Raw genomic sequence first — 21706 nt, 5'->3', positions numbered from 1 at the left:
AATCAAAGATTTACACCAGCAAAATTTTTCAACAAAAGTGTGTGCATAAATCCATAGCTTTCAGAGTTGTGCTATAATTTCAAGCTCTTACTGCAGATTAAAAAACTAAATATATTTTTCCTATGGTAAAGAAATCTTCAGAAATCTTTACCACTATATTTATATTTTTATTGTTTAATATTAAATAAATAACTCACATTTTTTCTGCTTTTCAGAAAAATATATTTTATATATTATTTTTAATTTAAATACAAAATATAAATATAGTAGTTGGCAGCTCCATATTTCCAACCATTACAATTCAAATATTTACAAACAAAAATAAAAATAGACATTACAAACACAAACAATAAGAATGGATAAAATATAAAAAACTTTACATTTTTCGGGGTTACTTTCATTTTCAAAATAATATTAATATATTCCATATATTTTTAATTTACATATACTATATATTTTTTTTAATTTAATTTTGGGGTAAAAATGTATTAAATGTCAAATTATAATGAAATTAAAATATATTTCACTGAAAAGCAGAAAGAAAAAAACCTAAATCGTTTTCTGAAGGATTTAAAATGTGATGAAAAAAAATCCTTATTGTTGAGCCCTGATCTTATATGGATGTCAGAATGTCTTCACAGTCAGTTTTGGAAACACTTAGTAATTCTAATCCAAAGTAATACCTTTACATGGACTGATAAGTGTAAATATCCTTTGAATGGTAGTTTGTTAAGCTTAAACACAAATCGACCTAGTCTGACCTCAAAGAAAGCCACCTGCACCCTGCAGAACTCCCTCGAGTGATTATTTCAACGTTAATGTGCTCCTTTAGCCCCAGGTCTTTGATGTGAATGAATAGGTTTTAAGGTTTTTACAAAGTTCCTACTCCCATGGGAGACCACAAGCCGACGCTATGGAGGCAGACAGCCAGACCAGACTCCCTTGAAGACGTTCCAATCCGGTGTGCAGACGCACGGGCAGCACAGTCAGCCTTTTTCAGCTCCGGCTCTGTTTCAAAACTACTGCCTCACAGCTAGACTGAACAAACTTAGACTCGGCTCAACACGGCTTCAAGGATTCGCAGCCAACTGCCCTCATATGCAAGTACTCTCACTCACGCTGGGCTCGGCCTTGATTTGTTCGCTCTAGCTGTGAAGCACAGACTTGAGGCAAAACATAACGCTTGCAAACCGCTCTGAACTTCCTCTTCACCCGTAGGCTGAGACCGAAATGAAAGAAAGGGTAGACTCCTGAAGTTTAGCTCTAATCAACACGCCGCCTGTGCCAACTGAGTACTGCTAGCATTTCCGTCAGAATCTAGTATCTAGTGTTTATGGGCTTCATGTAGTTATCTGAAGTCTCTCAATTTTAAAGGTTATTTGCACCATTCCGTTGTGGAGGAAAGGGTTAGGTTTAGCTTAAAGGGAATCATGGAAGCCTGCTTTCACCTACAGTAAAAAAAAAAGAAAAGAAAAAAGCTAATTGTGACCTCATGCTTCACAATTGTGACTTTATACATCACAATTGACACTTTATGCCTCACAAATGTGACTTTTTACCTTACAAATGCAACCTTTTCTCATAATTGAAACTTTAAACCTAAATGCACTTTTTTTTTTACATCTAAAGTGCAACTTTTTACCTAACTACGACTTCATACCTCCCAATTGGAACTTTATTTCTCATTATTGAAACTTTATACCTCACAAATGTGTCTTCATATCTCACAAGTGCAATTTTATATTGCACAAATGTGATATTATTTACCGCACAAATGTTAATTTTTTACCTCACAACTTTAATTTCTCATAATTGTGATTTTATCTCACAAATGACTTCATACCTCAAAAATGCAACTTTTACCTCAAAAATACGACTTCCTACCTCATAAATGCAATTTTATCTCATGACTTTATACCTCACATACACAAGTTTTTACCTCACAAATACACTTTTTTTTTTTCAGAAATTTGACTACATTTCTCATAATTGTGACTTTATACCTCACAAATATGACTTACTACTTCAAAAATGTACATTTTACCACAAAAAAATGCAACTTTTTTACTTCACAATTGCAATTTAATATCTCATAAATTAATTTATACCTCACAAATGAGACTTCATACCTCACAACTGTGACTTTATAATAGCTCACAAATAAGACTTCATACCTCAAAAACACAATTCCCTATCTAATAATTTCAACTTTATATCTCATAAATATGACTTTATACCTCACAAATGAGACTTTATACCTCACAACTACAACTTCACACCTCAAAAACACAACTTCATCTCTCACAATTGCAACATTTTATCTCATAATTGTAATTGTTATATGCCAGAAATGTGACCTCATCTTAACTGCCACTTCACCTCACAAATTTTAGTTCTCACAGTGTTACTTTGAGTCTTTCAATTTTAGCTCACAATTACCTATTGTATTTTTTTTCTTTTTTTTACTCTGAGGCAGAAACAAGCTTTCATAAGGGGTAGTACAGTTGGATCACAGCAATCGCAAAGCACTGCCCTCTCGTTATTGCACACATCTGACTATTTAAAGTATCCAATTTGACTCTTTAAAGGAATATGTGCTCCGTGAGACTGCTAACATTTGTGTGCCCATGTTTAGGTTGCTTACATATGAGAGAAATGACCATGCTGTTACTGAGCACATTTTAATCACATGCATAATGTTTGAAAATAAACGTGCGTTGGGAGATCATCTGAGATAACAAGGTTAAGTCTTTTCCTCAAGCTCTGTTACTGACCTCTCTGCCTGCCCTGGATGCTCCTCAGCGCCAGGATGTTCTGCTCATCAGACAGGAAGTGCTTCATCTTGTGAAACGGCTCTTTGCCACGGATGGTTAACTTGCTCCAGGGTTTGGGCCGAGCCAGAATCTCACTGACAGAGCCTTGGGACAGACCCAGAACATAATGGCCGAACACACGCTGGCCGATGTTGTGTTTGATCAGCTGCTCCTTGACCTGTCGGGCGATCTCAGCCGTGTCCATTTCCTCCCCTTCCGACGTGCTGCCCGCGCCCTCCGACTGGCTGGGGGACGGCGCCATGCCGTTAACCTCTGGGCTGCCCGCTGACTGAGGGGGTAGGGGGCTGGAGAGAGAGTTGGTTGTAGCGTAATGGGGCGGCCCGAACAGCACAGAACTTGGAGAAGGGTCCTGGAGGGCTTTGGTGTAGATGGTTTGCATGAGCTGCCTCTGAAGAAGAGAGTTGAGTGCCATTTTTCCAGCCAGTGGGGGAAACGTGGCGCCCACGCTGGCCATGCCGGGGGTAAAGAAGTCTGGCCCGATGCCCGTGGGGGAAAAAGGGTGGGTACCATTGGCACTGGCAGCGGATTCGGAGGTAGCGGTGCCCGTCCTCATCAAAAGCTGAGGGGAAGGGGGAGGAGGAGACCCCTGGAGTGTGGTAGTGACTGGAGTGGCAGGAAGACGCTGAGGGTTTTCCACTGTAGTTTCTTTATTTTTCCGCCCCAATGCTCCTGTAAAATAAACCAAAGTGTGACGAGAAAAATCATGGATACTAGGGGTGTAACAATACATGTATTCCTCCTGAACCGTACGGTCCGGACGTCATGGTTTGGTTCATACAGTTTAGACGACAAATACAGTCAGTCACAGGCCATCCACACTCCAATCCAGAAGGGGGCGCGCGTGGTGATACAACACTGTTTGCTAGCCACCACAACAGGAAAAAGAGCAGAAGAGCAACGGCACATACAAAGGTAGTGCGCATGCGTCGAATGCATCTTTCTGCACTTATGGACAAAGGAGAATACTTTGAAAGGCTCGCTCACATTCTCTTTTGTCCATAAAACCAGAAAGACACATTCAACGCATGCGCACTACCTTTGTTGACTTTTAAATTTTTTTACGCACTCAAGTCATTCGGAGCGGAACGCAGAAAATTAAGTATAGGAGGGTTGGGCTTAAAGGGTTAGTTCACCCAAAAATGAAAATTATGTCATTAATGACTCATGTCGTTCCAAACCCATAAGACCTCCTCCGTTCATCTTCGGAACACAGTTTAAGATATTTTAGATTTAGTCCAAGAGCTTTCTGTCCCTCCATTGAAAATGTATGTACGGTATACTGTCATCAAAGTAGTCCATGTGACATCAGTGGGTTAGTTAGAAGTTTTTGAAGCATCGAAAATACATTTTGGTCCAAAAATAACAAAATCTACGACTTTATTCAGCATTGTCTTCTCTTCCGGGTCTGTTGTTCATCAGGGTTCACGACTCCGCAGTGACGCTGCTGATGTAAGACGCTGCTGAAGTGTTATCCGGTGCGCCCGAGCTTCGTTTACAGTCTGAGGGAGGTGCACGCTGTATTCAAGCTATTTTTTAAAATGGTGCCTAAGTGTGCATGTTGCGGATGTCCTAATCGCCAAAAACAACGACGTAAAAGTGCATTACCAACGCCGACAGATGAAAGGATTCAGTGGAATCAATTCAATGGAAAGGATTCCAGAAGAAAAGACAATGCTGAATAAAGTCGTAGTTTTTGTTATTTTTGGACCAAAATGTATTTTCGATGCTTCAAAAACTTCTAACTGACCCTCTGATGTCACATGGACTACTTTGATGATGTTTTTATTACCTTTCTGGACAGGGACAGTATACCGTACAAACACTTTCAATGGAGGAACAGAAAGCTCTCGGACTAAATCTAAAATATCTTAATTTGTGTTCCGAAGATGAACGGAGGTCTTACGGGTTTGGAACGACATGAGGGTGAGTCATTAATGACATAATTTTCTTTTTTGAGTGAACTAACCCTTTAAGCTTTGAATGCTTAAATATAGATTAAGTGGAGCAAATTGTTACACTTCTAATGCACAAGTTATTATTTTTCATTATTCTATTTATTTTGAATTTTTTTAACACAAGATGCTTTTTAGTTTTATAGCTAATTGAAAAAAAAAAAAAAAAACTGCTTAGTGCTTAATACACTAGGCTGTACTGTACCAACTAGGGGACTAAATGCCGCTAAGTGAAAGAAACTGTGATTTGCACTACTGTCTGTTCAAAATTAATAAAAAGAAACCTAGCATTGTGGATTTGTTTGGTTGTCTGGTAACACTTTAGTTTAGGGTCCAGTACTTACTATGAATATAGTTGCTTATTAGCTTGCTTATTACTAGGATATTGGCTGTATTTTAGTACTTATAAAGCAGATATTAATGCTTTATTCTATTTAACCACATTCTACATCCCTTAATCCTACTCAATACCTAAACTTAACAACTACATTATTAACTATTAAGAAGCAGTAATTAGAGGTTTATTGAGGCAAAAGTCATAGTTAGGTAGTTAATAGTAAGAATTGGACCCTAAATTAAAGTGTGAACATTTTTCCTAACCGTGACCATAAAACTGAGGTACGTACCAAATATGACTTCTGTGTACCTATACACCCCTAATGGATACTGTTTTAGACTGATATTAAATATATTTAAGAGATAAATGCAAAGTAAAATCCTGGCAAGGTGATTTTGTATCTTCTAGAAGGGCTTTATTTTGGGATATTGGCCAACTGACTGTACATTCACTAATTACATGGATACTTAATAAATGGATAAGAAATATTAAAAAATTGATTAAAGTTGAAATTTAATTTTGGTCACGGTCACTGTACATAAAGAACATTTTGTTATCGTAGTTCTTGACTTTCAGCCACTTTTTATGGAAATGGGACAGGAAATCATTTAGAGCAGTAATTGGATTGAAACACATAGAAGGCCAGATTCAAACCACGGCTGTATCTGTTTCCACCTTTTTAAAGAAACACTTGCTCTGCATGCTTCAAGGAAATCTGTGGTGTATATGTGCGCATGTGCCACAGGCTGACGTTTAACACTGATCTCCTCTGAGGTCTGTAGACTAGCAGGCATGTCCAGAGATATCAGGCCAGGCAACTGTGCGTGGGCTACCTGCTCATGCTGTGGGGACTGCTCACTGCAAGGGATTGTGGGTGTCAGTACGGTTATCCTTTTTGCCATGACAAAAAACCTCTGCTGTGTGCACTTCCATAACAATACCATCACTTTATACAATGGTGGCAAAATCAATATCCAGTGCAATAGAATTCTGTTGGTCGTTAGAGACAGATACATGTTACAATCACACATGATTCTCTGTCTTTGCCGTCAGCAGTGAATGCCATGTTTAAAAATGCAAAATTTGTGATAGAAAGTCACATTTAAAACGCAAATTAAATGTATGATCTCCATAGGGGTGTCTAGAGGTGTTCTGTAATGACATTTTCAACCTCACACATACAGAGCGTAGTCGAAAGGGCAGGAAAAGGGAAATAAGGCCTAATTATCACATTGGTCTCCGCTAGCTGTTCAGGATTTATGCAAGCCCCAGGTGACCTGATCTCCTACAAGCCAAAACCTAATATTTTGCTGCCTCTAGAAAAGGATGAACTGACCTTAACAACACGGGTGCCTCCAAACCTAACTCGTCACTATCAGTATGATCTGTTACGATATTTATTCGTTTTTTCTCTTGCGGCTAAATAAAATCATTCAGCTAAAGTTCTGAAAGTTTTATTAGGGTCATGTTGCACATCGTACTGGATTTCAGGTGAAGTTAGATTTGGTAGAAGAAAAAAAAAAAAAAAAAATCAATAAATCACCAAAAATTGCTGTGTGTAAGCTGCAGATTTGCAGTTTCCCAGCAACTAGAATGTAATGTTCCTCGGAAGAGGCTGGACAACGTGGAAACTCACCACTGAAGTCACTGTTGGCCAGTCGTTTCAAAGTGCTCTCTGACAGCTGGCTATGGTCTTTCCCTGTCAGCAACATCTCCAAAGGTTTGGACAAGTCCTAAAATGAAGGATGAATGAGGTAAAGAAAAAAAACACAGGAAGGAAACAAAAAGGAAGTGAGGAAGGAAGTAAAAAGGTGGCACCAATTGAAGGAACAAAAACAAAAGGAAATTTGTTCGTAAGGGAAGTAAGGAAGAAAAGAACAAAAAAAATAAACAAATGTAAATTTTTAGAAAAGAAGTGAAGAAGGAAGGAAGAAAACAGAAAGGAAAAGAAAGGAAGTGAGAAAGGAAGGAAATAAGGAAGAAGGGAAATGAAGGCATAAAGAAACAAGGAAAGTTATGGGTAGGTAGGTAGGTAGGTAGGTAGGTAGGTAGGTAGGTAGGTAGGTAGGTAGGTAGGAAGGAAGGAAGGAAGGAAGGAAGGAAGGAAGGAAGGAAGGAAGGAAGGAAGGAAGGAAGGAAGGAAGGAAGGAAGGAAGGAAGGAAGGAAGGAAGGAAGGAAGGAAGGAAGGAAGGAAGGAAGGAAGGAAGGAAGGAAGGAAGGAAGGAAGGAAGGAAGGAAGGAAGGAAGGAAGGAATAAAAAAAGGAAAGTTATGGAAAGGAAAGAAAGGAAGGAAATAAACAAGGGAAGAAAATTTAAAATTGAGGAAATTAAGGGAAGGAAGTAACAAATGAAGGAAGGGAACAGAAAGAAAGGAAAAGAAATCAAATGAGAAAGGAAGGAAAGAAGGAAGAAGGGAAATGGAGACAGAAACAAGGAGAGTTATAGGAATGAATGAATGAATGAATGAATGAATGAATGAAGGAAGGAAGGAAGGAAGGAAGGACGGAAGGAAGGAAGGAAGGAAGGAAGGAAGGAAGGAAGGAAGGAAGGAAGGAAGGAAGGAAGGAAGGGAAATGAAGAATGCAAGAAACAAAAGGAAAGTTATGGAAAGGAAGGAAAGGAAATAAACAAGGGAAGAATTTTAATGGAAGGAAGGAAGGGAACAGAAAGAAAAGAGGAGTGAAGGAAAGAAGGGAGAAAGAATATAAAGGAAAAAACAAACAAAAGAAAAGTTATAGGAAGGAAAAAAGAAAGGAACAAAATAAGAATGAAAAAATGAAACATTAAGAAAACAACAGTAAAAAATCTCAGATATCAGCTTTCAGATGAATTCGAAAAATTGAACAAGTACAAATTCATGACATGATATTCAAAATTTAAAGGACAAATCAATACAAATCAACATCATTCTTTCTAATGAAATGACGTCTTACCTGTGCTGACGAGTGATGATCTGATGAGTTGTGCTCGACTGATTTCAGGGTGCTGGTGAGAGTAAAAAAAATAGCGTACGTATTAAAATAATGGGTATACAAGCATTAAAAAAATGCCTTTACTTTCCATTTCAGGTCAAGAACTGAACGCTTAATAGGCGCTGGCTCAGCATTCGTGATTCAAAAATTCCTGTGACACCTACAATCACGTTACTCCAAATTAACCTGTGTGCCTAGCTGCACTCTACCCAGCGCTGATCTGTTATCTATGGATTAAACTGGGCCATTTTCAAAAGCCTTTTGGGTGAAAAAACACTCATTATATTACGGTGGAATGTGCCTCGAGTAGACAACAAGCTATCAATATACATTCAGCAAAGCGGCTTTTTAGGCCGATCATCAGACTAGCACAGATCTTAACAACACCCTCTATTCATGGATTACTTGCTTTATAAGTCCCAATTGGGAATATTACGCCTAAAATCGAGTTATGCAACGGACAGCCAGACATCTCCCGAAGCCTCCCAACACACACACCGACAGCACAGACGAGCGACCGAGCCAAAAACACACATATCACTCAATTAGGTTATCGCCGATGCAAACTACGTTAGCCTCCTCATTACAGCTGTGGCTGGAGATGAAACGCAGCAATCCCTCAGTCCTGTGCAGAAACCACTCCGACAACAAAGCGTGCTTAATCCGCTTTTCTCAAAAATAAGACCCAATACTCCTTGCATACCTAAGGTTCTTTGAATTTATTAAACAGAACAGAGATTATCGCCGAGTAAAATTCCTTCTGGTAAAATATGGGAATAAAAGATCCACGCGCAGACGGAGTTTGGCAATCTCTGCGGTTCATATCTCAGCTGGCTATACTACATCAGATCAAATTCAGTACGTCTGACTGTAAAGTTCAAGACCACCAGGTAATGAGAACTCATAGTTTGAGGCCTGCAGCAAGAAAGGACGGGAAAGATACATGCATAATGGAGCGGCAGATAAAGGTTAAGAATGGTCTGAGGTGGATAAACAAGACCAGGTCAGGTCACTCCAAACAAAACCTTTGCTTATTTAGACCAACGTTCCAGTCAATTCACGGCATTACGTACTTGAATATCACGTTAAGGTTGATGAAACGTTCCCATTAGCGTTAAAATAATGTTAAAATATTCACACGAATGTGAAGGAAAAGGCTGAAGCGTCAGGATTATTTGCGCTGACAGAATTAGCACTTTGGAACTTACCCGAGTTCTCGTTTGATCTCCTCGTAGTCTGACTGCTCTTGAAGCTTTTCTTCAAGTTGCTGGGGAGGGGAAAAGGCAGATATACTTATTTATAAGCAAATCTGTAATGTGGATCAGTTTATGGACTGTATTATATACTCTGAAATCTCACAATATTCACTTTAGGGAGGCATTTTAAATGAGTATTCCAATGAAAATTCTGTCTTTATGAAGCTTGATAGACATTGTCACAATGAACTTACGAAGAGGGTCTACAAAAAATGTCCCATAGACATTATACGAGCAACAATATATCGTGGGGTGTAACAATATATCGTGTCACAATATATCAGAATACAAAAATGCAACAATATTGTATCGTGGTTAGGGACAATATACAGTATGTTGTGCACCCAAAATGAAAATTACTGTGTGAGAAAAATTCAAGTTAACAGAGTTTTACTGTCAGTACTACATTAAACTACTATATATAATATTGAATATAATGTAGAATAATCCATTGGGGGAATATCTGTGGGTCCTGATAATACTAAATGTCAGTAAAAAGTGGAGTACATTATTTTAAATATATCTGTGCAAGCATGTTCATCTAAAATAAATCTGTGTTTCAGCATTAGAATCATGAATATTTTTATTCTGGTGTCCATTGTCCTGTGCATTGGGTTACCAACACCAAGTCCAAGCCTATTCATTTCCACCCCCAATGTAATACCAAATTTAGCATTTAATCGAAGGGCATTTTTTGTTATATTTTTACCACATGTCTTGGAGTATCGCAATAATATCGTATCGTGACATGTATCGAATTGTTACACCCCTAGTAACTACTGACAGAAAAAAAAATAGTGCACTATCCCTTTAAGGGGCTCAAAATACATGTTAACATATAACATATAATACAATTTAAACAGAAACAAACCATGAAACACATCTTTCCCATTAAAACATTGATAAATTATTAGTGATAATAAAATTACAAATAAATTAAATTAAAAATGAAACTGAAACCACAATAGTTTTTTTTTTTTTTTTTACATATACACCGTTCAGATGTTTGGGGTTAGTAAGGCTTAATATTAGTAATATTTTAATTCAGCAAGGTTGTATTAAATTGATCAAAAGTGATAGTAGCAATTCTTACAATGTGACAAAATATTTCTATTTCAAATGCTTTTTTAATTAAAAAAAAAATTATTCAGCTCAGGAATAAATTATATTTTAAAATAGAAAACATGCATTTTAAATTGTAGTAATATTTCACAGTATTACTGCGTTACTGTATTTTTGATCAAATAAATTGCTTTTGGTGACCATTCTCATATATCTAGTAAATATTGTGAAATTATATATATATATATATATATATATATATATATATATATTTTTTTTTTTTTTACTGTTTATTTGCTATCTTTAAATTATGTCCTTCAGCTCTATATCGGCCATTCTCTGTTTTCTATAACGGCCATTAAAAAACCCATTCCGCTCGACCACTATTTCGAATGCGTGTCGAGAACGTGTATGCGCTCATGAATGTCGCCGCACTGCACATGCTTAGATTCTGCAGTAGAACTCGAGTCCGCTACAGGCAGGGCAGATCAGAGCAGTCTCTGCGTGTGAGGCTCAGCAAAGGCTTCGTCTCAGCTCAGTCTCCTGCCATCCAACCAGCTGTCATTCAAACTCTAAACATTCACTGCATGGGTCACATGGCTCGTGTGAGCCGCTGCAACATTTACAGGCCTGTCCTGCAGCCGCAGAGCAGAGATCTGACTGCTGCCACGAGCAGGACCATTCGCTTCATCCAGCATGAAATGACGAGTTCAAACAGCCCATGTCTGGAGTCCAGTGTTAATGTGACTTTAGATGGGCCGCAGCTCCATAATGAACCACCAGGCTCTTTCACTTGTCCTTGCTACAGCTGCTTAGCGGACTAAAGAGAGGAGCTTCTTCATTTATGCTTGTATAAGGCTATGAGGTACAGCGATTTTCCCACAGTAAAGGAGTGCAATGTAAAGCAGGAATTTTATGTATCATTAACACCGTAAACACATGATCAGTGATCAATATTGGCTGGAGGGCACAAATTATGCCCTACTTAATATATTACCTATATCTTTCATTAATACGCTTCATATTAGCCACTGGTCTGACTGACCTTTAGTAGGGCCTCTTTGGAGCTCAGCTGCTGCTCAAGCTGGCTGATCTGATTGGTGGAGGTTTCGCTGAGCTGGGCCAGACTGGCCTGGAGTCTCTGAACGTCCTCGGCTAAACGCTCCACCTCCCTCTCCTTCGCACCCAACTCTGCCTCCAGACTGCTGCAAGATAGCGCCTCCAGAGACTTGTCCTGTACACACAAATACACACATTTTACAATGCTGCACTGACAACGTAAACAGTAAGACTTCTTTTTATAATTATTTAAAAATATGACAATCGTGATTTGGTCTTTTTTTTAACAGCCCTAATTAGTTAATCAATCTTTAGATTATAACTTTATTAAGAATAATTACAGAATCAATTATAATAATAAATTTAATTTTTCATATATTTCAATTCTGAACTTATTACACTTATTTACAACAACATTGTGAATGCATAGTGCACTAGGAATACCTTCATAAAGCATTATATTATTATATTCATGGAAAGTGTTCCCACATATCCATTCCCTCCTTTATTCTCCCTCTTTCTGCCCCTCTCTCTACAGTATGAGAATCTGTAGAGAATCACTCTTACCATTTCTGGTGCTTTCTGGATCTGATTGGATGGTTGCAAGGTCTTGCCAGCTGAAGTGAGCTGCTCCCTCAGACTCACGGCCTCCCTCTCTGCCGCCTCGGCCCTCTGTGGGCCACAAACAGAACAAATGGGTTAAAAATTGCCATGGTTGAGGATTCATAACCATTATATCAACCGACGTTTGTGAATTGTGAAGGCTGGGAGCTAAAAGATCACAGGCCTGTTTTTATGTGGCTGGGCTGAAAAATGTTAACTGAACTCACATGGGTGCTACTTGGCTGAGTGCTCTAGTATTCAAGCTTAAGTATGTCAAGGTATGTATGGTTGGTTGATTCACAGAATATGCAAATCACGCAGAATTCATTTTAAATAAAGAATGTGGTGTTAATTCATTTGCTGCCCTAGAATGGATGCCTGACCTAAAGACAAACGGCTGGATTCATGATGAGACTTCAAAAGTTAAATATATTGTAAAAGCTGCTTAAAGCATTCAACCTTTAGCTGCACTGAATTCAACACCACCATCTTTATGCATTTATGGTAATGACAAGCTTAATTATGCTAATTTATTCTAAACGTCTACGTAACAAGTCTTACCAAATGTTCTTTTTTCTGTTGATTGGAATAATAATGCTAATGAAAACAATGATTATAAACTTTTTACTCGGGTGTTTGTTTATTGCTTGCCCTACATTTTCAGAAACATAAAAGTTTCATTTTTAGACAAGCAAAGAGATTTTACAGTTTACAAAAAGATACATTCAGTTTTGAGTACTTTAGCAAGAAATATGTCAAGAAGAAATAAATTAATAATATTATATAAGAATATAAAATAAAACGTTCGTACAGATCTGCTTCCCAAACATATAAGGTCAGAGAAATAATAGACCCACAATAAAACAGATTCCCCTGAAATGCACAAAACCCATAAAAAGGCAACAGATTCTTTATATTGCATCACATAAAAGATCTGATATCCATTTAGATTTAGCCGTTGGGGCTCACAGCTCAAAAAAAGTGCTAGGGAATGATGGATTTCTTCCAAAAGGAAAGCAGATGGAGGGAATTAGGATATGTAGAACTTGGATATATCTGACTCCAATAAAGTTGTGTGTGCTAATAAAAGAAATTTGCAAACTAGCACTACAACTTCTGTACAGTCCATTAGACCAGAGGTATTAATAAAAGACCTAAACAAGCTGTTATTGTGTCTTATATTTGCATACAATAGAAATACGAGTCACTTTTCCATGAGGAATATGGCCTTTACCTGATTGGCTCTTTCCAAATCTGTCATCACTGCTTCAATCTCATTGGCCCTGAAAAATGAAGGTGCACATTACTTACGCAGGCAGGAGGGAAATGGTAGTGCAGATTCGTTGCAGTAAAACACAATGATGCAACATATCGCAACACAATAAAATGGGTCATGTAAAGAACAGACCAGGTGGAACAGAAGACCTCACATCAACATAAAACGGGTAATCAGCATCTTGCCTCATTTCTGGGCCGCTTACATGTGTGCGTATGCAATTACGAGCAACTAGAAGTGTTCGTGAGGGCATTCATCATGAAAACATCTGGGTATGTGTGTGTTGCTGTATAAAGATCAGCCGTTTCAGTTGGACTTCCATAACCCCGTCATGCATGTGAACACTTGCACACTCACCCGTATGCACGCTGACAAACACACGCATACACACTACAGTGTGCACGCAGGGCCATTAAGCCCTCTCGATTTCACAGTAATCCGCTGGACTGTGAGCTGTGTAGCCCAGCAGTGGGTTCACGGCTCAGCCACATGGACAAGCCCAGGTTAAAACAGAGGGATTACACTAATATAGGCCTCAGACTCCTTTTAATGCACACTAATCTGATATAATATTCTCAATTCTGCTAGCGCACAGCTCAGCCCAGCAAATGGCATGGCTTAGGTGTGTAAACACAACTGCTTTCAATAAAGGGCAACATTACTTTATATCCCCATTAAACATTCAACTTAAATGAGTGCAGTTGCAGCTTTCAAACATTGATCCTTCTGTCTGGAAAAATGACAAAAGTTGTCCCGTTGCTAACAATGATGCTAAATAAACTTCTGGTTATTAATATGAGAATGGAAAAAAGTTTTCCGAAAAACATTGTGATCCAAATTCATAGGCAAGGCTGAGGAATTACGGTTTGGCTGGTTAGCATGGCTGCTGCTACCTGTTTTTTTGACGACCATTTTGTTGCTGGGTATTCTGAATAAATAACCTTTTGCATATACCATGTAGTTGTTTTATTATATTTCAGATGTTTTCCCACTGTATACTTAACATTTACAGCTCAGGTGTGCTAACTGATAGGCTACAGCTCCAGTTTTATTTTGATTTTGTACCAATATCTTAACCAAACTCAAATCAATCTCATACAATAACGTGTTATAGCATGTGTGCTAACCGCTAGGCTACAGCTTTTTGTTTTGATTTTGTACCACTACCTTAAAGGTGCCCTAGAATTGAAAATTGAATTTACCTTGTCATAGTTGAATAACAAGAGTTCAGTACATGAAAATGACATACAGTGAGTCTCAAACCCCATTGTTTCCTCCTCATTATGTAAATCTCATTTGTTTAAAAGACCTCAGAAGAACAGGCGAATCTCAACATAACACCGACTGTGGTGCAACAGTCAGGATCATTAATATGTACGCCCCCAAATTTTGCATATGCCAGCCCATGTTCAAGGCATTAGACAAGCCAGTATTAACGTCTGGAGCTGCACAGCCAAATCAACAGACTTTATGCAGGTAAGCAAGCAAGAACAATAGGGAAAAATGGCAGATGGGGCAATAATAACTGACATGATCCATGATATCATGATATTTTCAGTGATATTTGTAAATTGTCTTTCTAAATGTTTCGTTAGCATGTTGCTAATGTACTATTAAACGTGGTTAAAGTTACCATCGTTTCTTACTGTATTCACGGAGATCAGAGTCATGTTGTTATTTTCATTATTAAACACTTGCAGTCTGTATAATTCATAAACACAACTTCATTCTTTATAAATCTCTCCAACCGTGTGTAATGTTAGCTTTAGCCACGGAGCACTATCAAACTAATTCAGAATCAAATGTAAACAACCAAATAAATACTATACGTACATGATCCGATAAGCTGCATGACGAACACTTTGTAAAGATCCAAACATTGTTTATGCAATGTATTAAAGAGTCGCGAGCTTGGGGGCGGGGAGCGCAAGCATTTAAAGGGGAAGCACACTGAATCGGCGCATATTTAATGATGCCCCAAAATAGGCAGTTAAAAAAATGAATTAAAAAAAATCTATGGGGTATTTTTTTCACATTCAGGGGACACCTTAGACTTATATTACATCTTGTGAAGAAGCGTTCTATGGCACTCAAATCATTCTCAACTAAGACTGTGTTGTAGCATATGTGCTAACCACTAGGCTTCAGCTTCAACAAATCTGTTGTTTTGATTTTGTACCACTATCTTAAACAATCTCAAATCACTCTTATACAGTGTGTTGTAGCATGTGTGTTAACTGCTAGGCTACAGCTTCAATAAATCTGTTTTGATTTTGTACCACTATCTTAAATCAAACTCAAATATTTCTCATACAATAATGTGTTGTTACATGTGGGCTAACCGCTAGGCTACAATTTCAACAAACCTGTTTTTGTTTGATTCTGTACCACAATCTTAACCAAATCCAAAGCATTCACACATGATAATGTGTTGTAACTTGCTAACAGCTTAAATTTATTTTATTTTTTTTTATTTTGTAACAATTTTTTACTAAACTCAAAGTGTTTTGCACAGCAAAATGTGTTGTAGCACATGTGGTAAACGTTAAGGTGAATCTGAACCCATTGCGAAATCTGTGTAAGGAATCCTCAAAATTCCAGATCCAGAAGTGGATTCCTATTGAAATAATTGGATTTTGCTAGCGAAAATTTGCCAAATGATGGTAAATGTGACAGCACTTTAGGTTACTACTGCTACTGTAGCTATTCTTGTTTGATATTTACCACAATCTTAACCAAACCCTAAGCATATTCAACAAATCTCACGTTCACACAATCTCATAATGTCCCACACATGATAATGTGTTGTAGCATGTGTGCTAACTGCTAGGCTTCAGTTTTTGTTTGATTTTGTACCATTATCTTTACCAAACTCAAAGCATTTACACTTGAAGCAGCAAAGTTGATGCTTGTAGCGAGATCTGAAACAGACAAAAAAATTCAACCAACACATTATCTTTCATCAAGTGAAACTTGTTAGCCCACATACTGAGCCCTTAATCTGATAAAAGCACTTGCATTATTTCTGTCACCCACTGTACTCTCCTCTCGAACGGTTCTCCCATTGACATTTCTGACCATGTGACTGCAAACTGAGAGGAGTCAAGCACAGCTGAAATTAATTCAACAGCCAAGCTTAATTAGAGGCGATTTGGTTTAATGATTCAGATGAGCTTAACTCAGCTTTGTGCGCACTTTTAAGCGTGTGACTCCGGCGTCTCGTGGATGATGCCGCGTTGGAGTTTCATTGTGGCTGAAAGTGAAGAGTGCTGTGAAAATACTATGTTTCAAATTGTTATTGAAACATAATTATTCACTCCAATTACATGATGGCTCTCTAACGTCAATGTGAAACCCTATTCGCAACCCATTTTATTTCTGTATTATGACATTTCCGATTGAAACAGGATATTTAACAAGAAAAAAGGTAGGATGGAACTTGATGTTACCCACTGGGAATTAACTGGATTGTGTAAAATGGGCATTACACACCGGAATGGAGCTAAAACAATGCCTAATAGCTATTAAAATAGCCCACAATTTTTTATTTAGAATAATGTGCACAGATGAATTGTTCACAATAATAATAGACACATTTACAGAAACTGAATATGGTCACTTTGACTATAAAAATGAAAATATTCAATATAATGTAAATATTTATTATAGTTAAATATATATTTATGTAGATTTTTCCCTCTGAGCTTTTCCAAACCCAAAGAGGTAAATATAAATCATTAAATACATGTTAGATCAGCACAGATTTGGGAATTATGGAATATAATACTCCTTTAAACCTAACGACTGCAGATCAGAGGTTTATTTTATGCATTAACAGTGTCATGATCTCGTCATGGCACAGAATACAAAAATACAATCCCTCTTAAATACAGTGTAAAGAGGCACTCATTCTTTCTCTCGCTCACACACACATGAGATTGCAAACCTACATAACCTAATCTCCACTCATTTTTACTCTCGTCAGCTCATGTTCACTCCCTCCTTTATGGGCCCCACTGTAAAAACACATTAAATGACGACCTTAAAGGGGCCATATTCAACACTTTCATAGTGTTTCATTTCCTTGTATCCACTTGTGTTAGTCAAGGTTTCTTGCACCGAAAACAATCGTAATTTAGTGTTTCGCCCTCTCTCTGACCCTAATATTTGAACAGACTGTTTTCGCTACTGTATCTTCAAGAATTCTGTATGCAAATGAGGTCTGTTGTGATTGGCTGACTTCTGTGTATTAGTGTAGTTCAAATTTTTCTAGCCGTTTCAAGTTGACTAAGAAAGGAGCTTTATGTGTTTAGTGTATCATCATTGTACATTGTATTTTTTTTAATCTTTTTTATTTTCAAAAGTCCAAAACAAAAAAAATCTGTTTTCCAAGTTATGTCCCCTTTAAAGATGAAAAGATAAGGACAAGAGCTGCGTGAGACACGCATAACTCCCATCGGAGCTTTCAAAAACGGCATGTTCTTCATCACCTCGAACCGGGGGCCAAAGGTTATCTGCGAGATCATTTATTGGGATTATTTCATCTACATATGAACACACTACAATGTGGGAAAGTCCAAAGCAATAACAGTGTGAATGTAATCCAGGAACATATAAACATGACTTCTTTTGTTATTCTACGAGCTACCGCTGATGAATAGAGCGTATTAAACACTTACTGCTTTTGATTATTGTGTTTGGTCATCTCAGGCCTGATAAATTATGAGAACCAGCTGCTTTGATTCTGACCTTTTCCATCCAGCACGGCTGTCAGAAAGGGGAGGTTAACTCGGCGCTCGGGCGAAGCTAGCGAGAGAGAGGTCCAGGTTACATGCATCCTCTGGCTGTAATTCAACTCTTTCAGGCGATTCTCTCTCTCTTTCTCTCCCGTCTAGCTCGAACTCACTCTCCCTCGCTCTCTCCCCAGTGTCTTTGTTTCTGCTGCGGCTCAAATCCCCCTGGGCTGGTACGACATTTCACAGATTTAGCCCATTAGATTTCCATTTTGCTCTCTTTCTCCATTTGGCCCCTATCTTATGGAGCCAGTGTGGGCTTTATCCTGCTAGGTTTTTTTTTGTCCTCCCATCCTCTCTTAACCTTTTGAAGGCTAGGGTAGCAAGAAAACCCTCGGGGTTTGGTTTTTTTCTCCTCGTTGAGTGTCTGACCTCCAGGAGATAAAAAAGCTCGTTCTCAGAAGTGTCATTCCTCACACTAACTCTCAAAACAACAAACATCCTCGACCCAATTTTTTCTTGACAGCAATCACACAGGTGTATAATCATCTCCAATGGAGTTTTCAAGAGTTTTGTTTTGGAGTACTACTAGTAATGTTGTTGATTAATCTGTGATTTCATTATACTGAGTTATTCAACTTCACCAATAACTAAATTTTTACATTTTCTGATGGAAATATGAGGCGTTTTAAAATATCACAACCCCAGATCTCCATATTATTTTGATCCATCGATACTGGTCTGGTACCTCTTTCTATGGGATTTTTTTCACCAATTTAATCACCCACCGGATGAAAATCGCAAAGTTTGATAATTTAGAAAATTAATAGTCCTTTAAGGCCAATTCACACCGCACCAACAAACGCCAACAAACACCAACAAACGCCGACGAAGTTGGCCGTTGGATTTAGAATTCTATGAGAAAAAACTGTCATGTTCACACCGCCCCAACAAACACCAACAAACGAGTGACGTCTGACTGGGAAAATTCCACAACTACATACGTGTAACCAAGTTAACAATATTGTCAGGCAAGTTTATTACATTAATAATATAGTATCATATATATTTTCACTGTATTAAAGTATTGAGGCAAAACAAAAATACTAACCTGAATTCCAAAGCGCTGTAACCATCGATCTGATCGTAACCTATTGCAGTGCGGTTGGTATACACCGGTTTTTAAACTTTTTTTTAGCGCGACCCTTTTTATTAATGAGACCCATACGCATATAAAACCATGTAGCTAAACAAGCCCAAAAAAATATTAAAAAACGAAACTGAAGGTAAACCTGCGTTGCTCTCATGGTGGTTATAACGTCGTTACCTCTCTCTTTCAGTGAAGTGGAGCAGCTGCTCTTGCGGAATGGCACGGATTGCACTATGGACTATTGTACCTTTTGTATATTTTTATTTTTAACTATATTTTATTTTTTATAACGAAAAAGCTGCGATGTCATGTTTCCAGTGCTTTGTTGTGTGTGTGTGAGTCGCGGGCGCGATCAATCAGCTGTCTATGCAGGGGCCTCATCGTCATCGTCGATCAGGTCAGATTACATCAGAGTTTGTTGGAAAACTGTTCACACCGCGCAGACATTCCACGACCCGACAAACGCCGATTAAACATGTTCAGTCGGGTGAAAACCAACTCGGACCAACGCCAACAAACGCCAACAGGGGTTTCACACCGATCCAACAAACTCCAACAGATGAGTTTGTTGGCGTTTGTTGGCTGTTGTCGGGGCGGTGTGAATTGGCCTTTATTTGAGGTATTATTTGTGTTTATATCACAAATAGTACAAGCCTATTTACATGTTACCAATGTTTAATATTTAGGTTCAATAATAGGTTTGTGGTAAGTTAAGTGTGACAATGTTAATTATGCAAATGACACATTCCTTAATATAAAAATATTGAGTTACATACAAAAACGCTGAGGTAAATACAATTATCAAATAGTTAAAATATCAAGTAAAATACACAAACATTAAGCACAAAACTTTGAGTTTTTGAAAATATGAAGAAAAAGGGTGGTTGTAAAGGGTGGTTATTTACTGGCCCAAGTAAAAAAAAATCCTTCCTCAAATCTCTACAATATTCTGTTCTACAAATATTGGTCAGCAAGCTCCTGCTATGGGATTTTTTTGCCAGTTTTATAGACCTCCAGATGAATAACACAGGATTTATTGCTTTAAAAATTTAAAAACAATTTGAGGTATAATTTGTATTTCTATCACCCATGTTAGTTGAATTACACAACAACAAAGTTGAATGCTTCAGGTCTGTGGTTTACAAAACCCCATAACCATAAGTATGAGCAATAGTGATAGTCATATTAGCTTAGCTAATCATGCTAATGCTAGATCTTACTATTGTACAGGGCTCTATTTGAAAAAGCTGGATTGCTGTACAATACATCTGCACAATACGGTGGAAATATCAGCGAACAATGTAAGAGCTTCTGGGAAGGCGAAATGTCTTGCTTGACACAGATGAAATGTTTTCTTTGCACTCAGCCGGCGAGCGTAGATCTGTGCAGATAAATCAGGTGGGTAGGATGAGGTCCTTTGTGTTCCCCGCAGTAATTCAAAACCTGCCAGACTGATGGGAGTACAGACAAATGGATCAGACAGAGCAAAAATCCACCCTCTGAAATGTCACACAACCAACAGCACAGCAGAGACCCTGTCAAGCAAAACACGCTGGATGCAGAGACGAAAAAGGCTGAGAGGTGTGAACAGGCCTGACGCTGCTCTTCTGCCTGGATTTGAAGGGAATCAAACTGGGCTGTTAATCCGAGTCAGTGCATGTAACATCACAGGACGCAAAGACAAAAGGATCTGAAGGTATGTTCACAGGCGAACACGCACACGCATGCTTGCGGTCGCGGCGAGGCCGTGGGGACTGTCATGTCACCGGGAGCCGACGAAATTCATGTGCACAGCTCTTGCATGCCAGAACACTGACTGCACCAGCTCACTGGCCCAGTGCACTTCTCCACAGTTTACATCTCACACACACACACATACGCTGAGCCCACATAAACCACAAACAGAAATTCACTCTGTCTCTCTCCATTTCTCTCTCTTTTTAACACATGCACACATCCCCACCTAGGCGCACACTCGCTATCCAACATCCGCACAAACACGCATGCAATTCCACAGGCCTCACACACGGCTGCTATTTCTGTAAGCTCCCCATCTACTGCCCATTTGTCTCGTAAAGGACACACTGCAAAACCCAACCTGCCACTTTCAGCGCAGGAGAAACAACTTTAATTGCATGTTGTTCCTTTCCAATTCAGTCAGGGAGAAACCAGAGAGAGTTTAACCACGCTGGGAACAAGCACAACAGGCCACACAGCATGACAAACTCAACCCTGAGCCTTGCGTTTGCTAAAACTGCCCGAGGTAATAAACTCGACGTATTTTTCCACTTTGTTTACTACAAAAACATCGGGTTAAGTGTGAAAATGTTAATTATGCATATGATAAATGGCTAAATATGAAAATATACATAAACGTTAGGTATCTAAATGTTGTGATAGAAATACGAAAACATTAAGCACAAATACACTGAGTTAAATATGAAAAAGTTTAATTAATATAAAAATATAT

General features: G+C 38.3%; 1 protein-coding gene across 13 annotated transcripts in view; it reads right to left on the bottom strand.

The window, feature by feature from the left end:
• The window catches only part of cux1a (cut-like homeobox 1a), a 135508-nt gene that overhangs the window by 23213 nt on the left and 90589 nt on the right, over window positions 1-21706 (bottom strand). For all 13 annotated transcript variants that reach the window (XM_067397779.1, XM_067397783.1, XM_067397788.1 and 10 more), the window contains 7 exons: window positions 13312-13360; window positions 12042-12146; window positions 11461-11649; window positions 9306-9364; window positions 8059-8110; window positions 6760-6856; window positions 2775-3503 (listed from right to left, as the gene is read on the bottom strand). In XM_067397779.1, the coding sequence (XP_067253880.1) occupies window positions 2775-3503; window positions 6760-6856; window positions 8059-8110; window positions 9306-9364; window positions 11461-11649; window positions 12042-12146; window positions 13312-13360 (1280 nt within the window). The remainder of the gene's footprint in view (window positions 1-2774; window positions 3504-6759; window positions 6857-8058; window positions 8111-9305; window positions 9365-11460; window positions 11650-12041; window positions 12147-13311; window positions 13361-21706) is intronic.

This window comes from Chanodichthys erythropterus, chromosome 10 (assembly GCF_024489055.1).
Source record: "Chanodichthys erythropterus isolate Z2021 chromosome 10, ASM2448905v1, whole genome shotgun sequence".
Classification (NCBI taxonomy): domain Eukaryota; kingdom Metazoa; phylum Chordata; class Actinopteri; order Cypriniformes; family Xenocyprididae; genus Chanodichthys; species Chanodichthys erythropterus.
The sequence above is the reverse complement of the archived record's forward strand: the minus strand, read 5'-3'. Positions and strand labels throughout refer to the sequence as shown.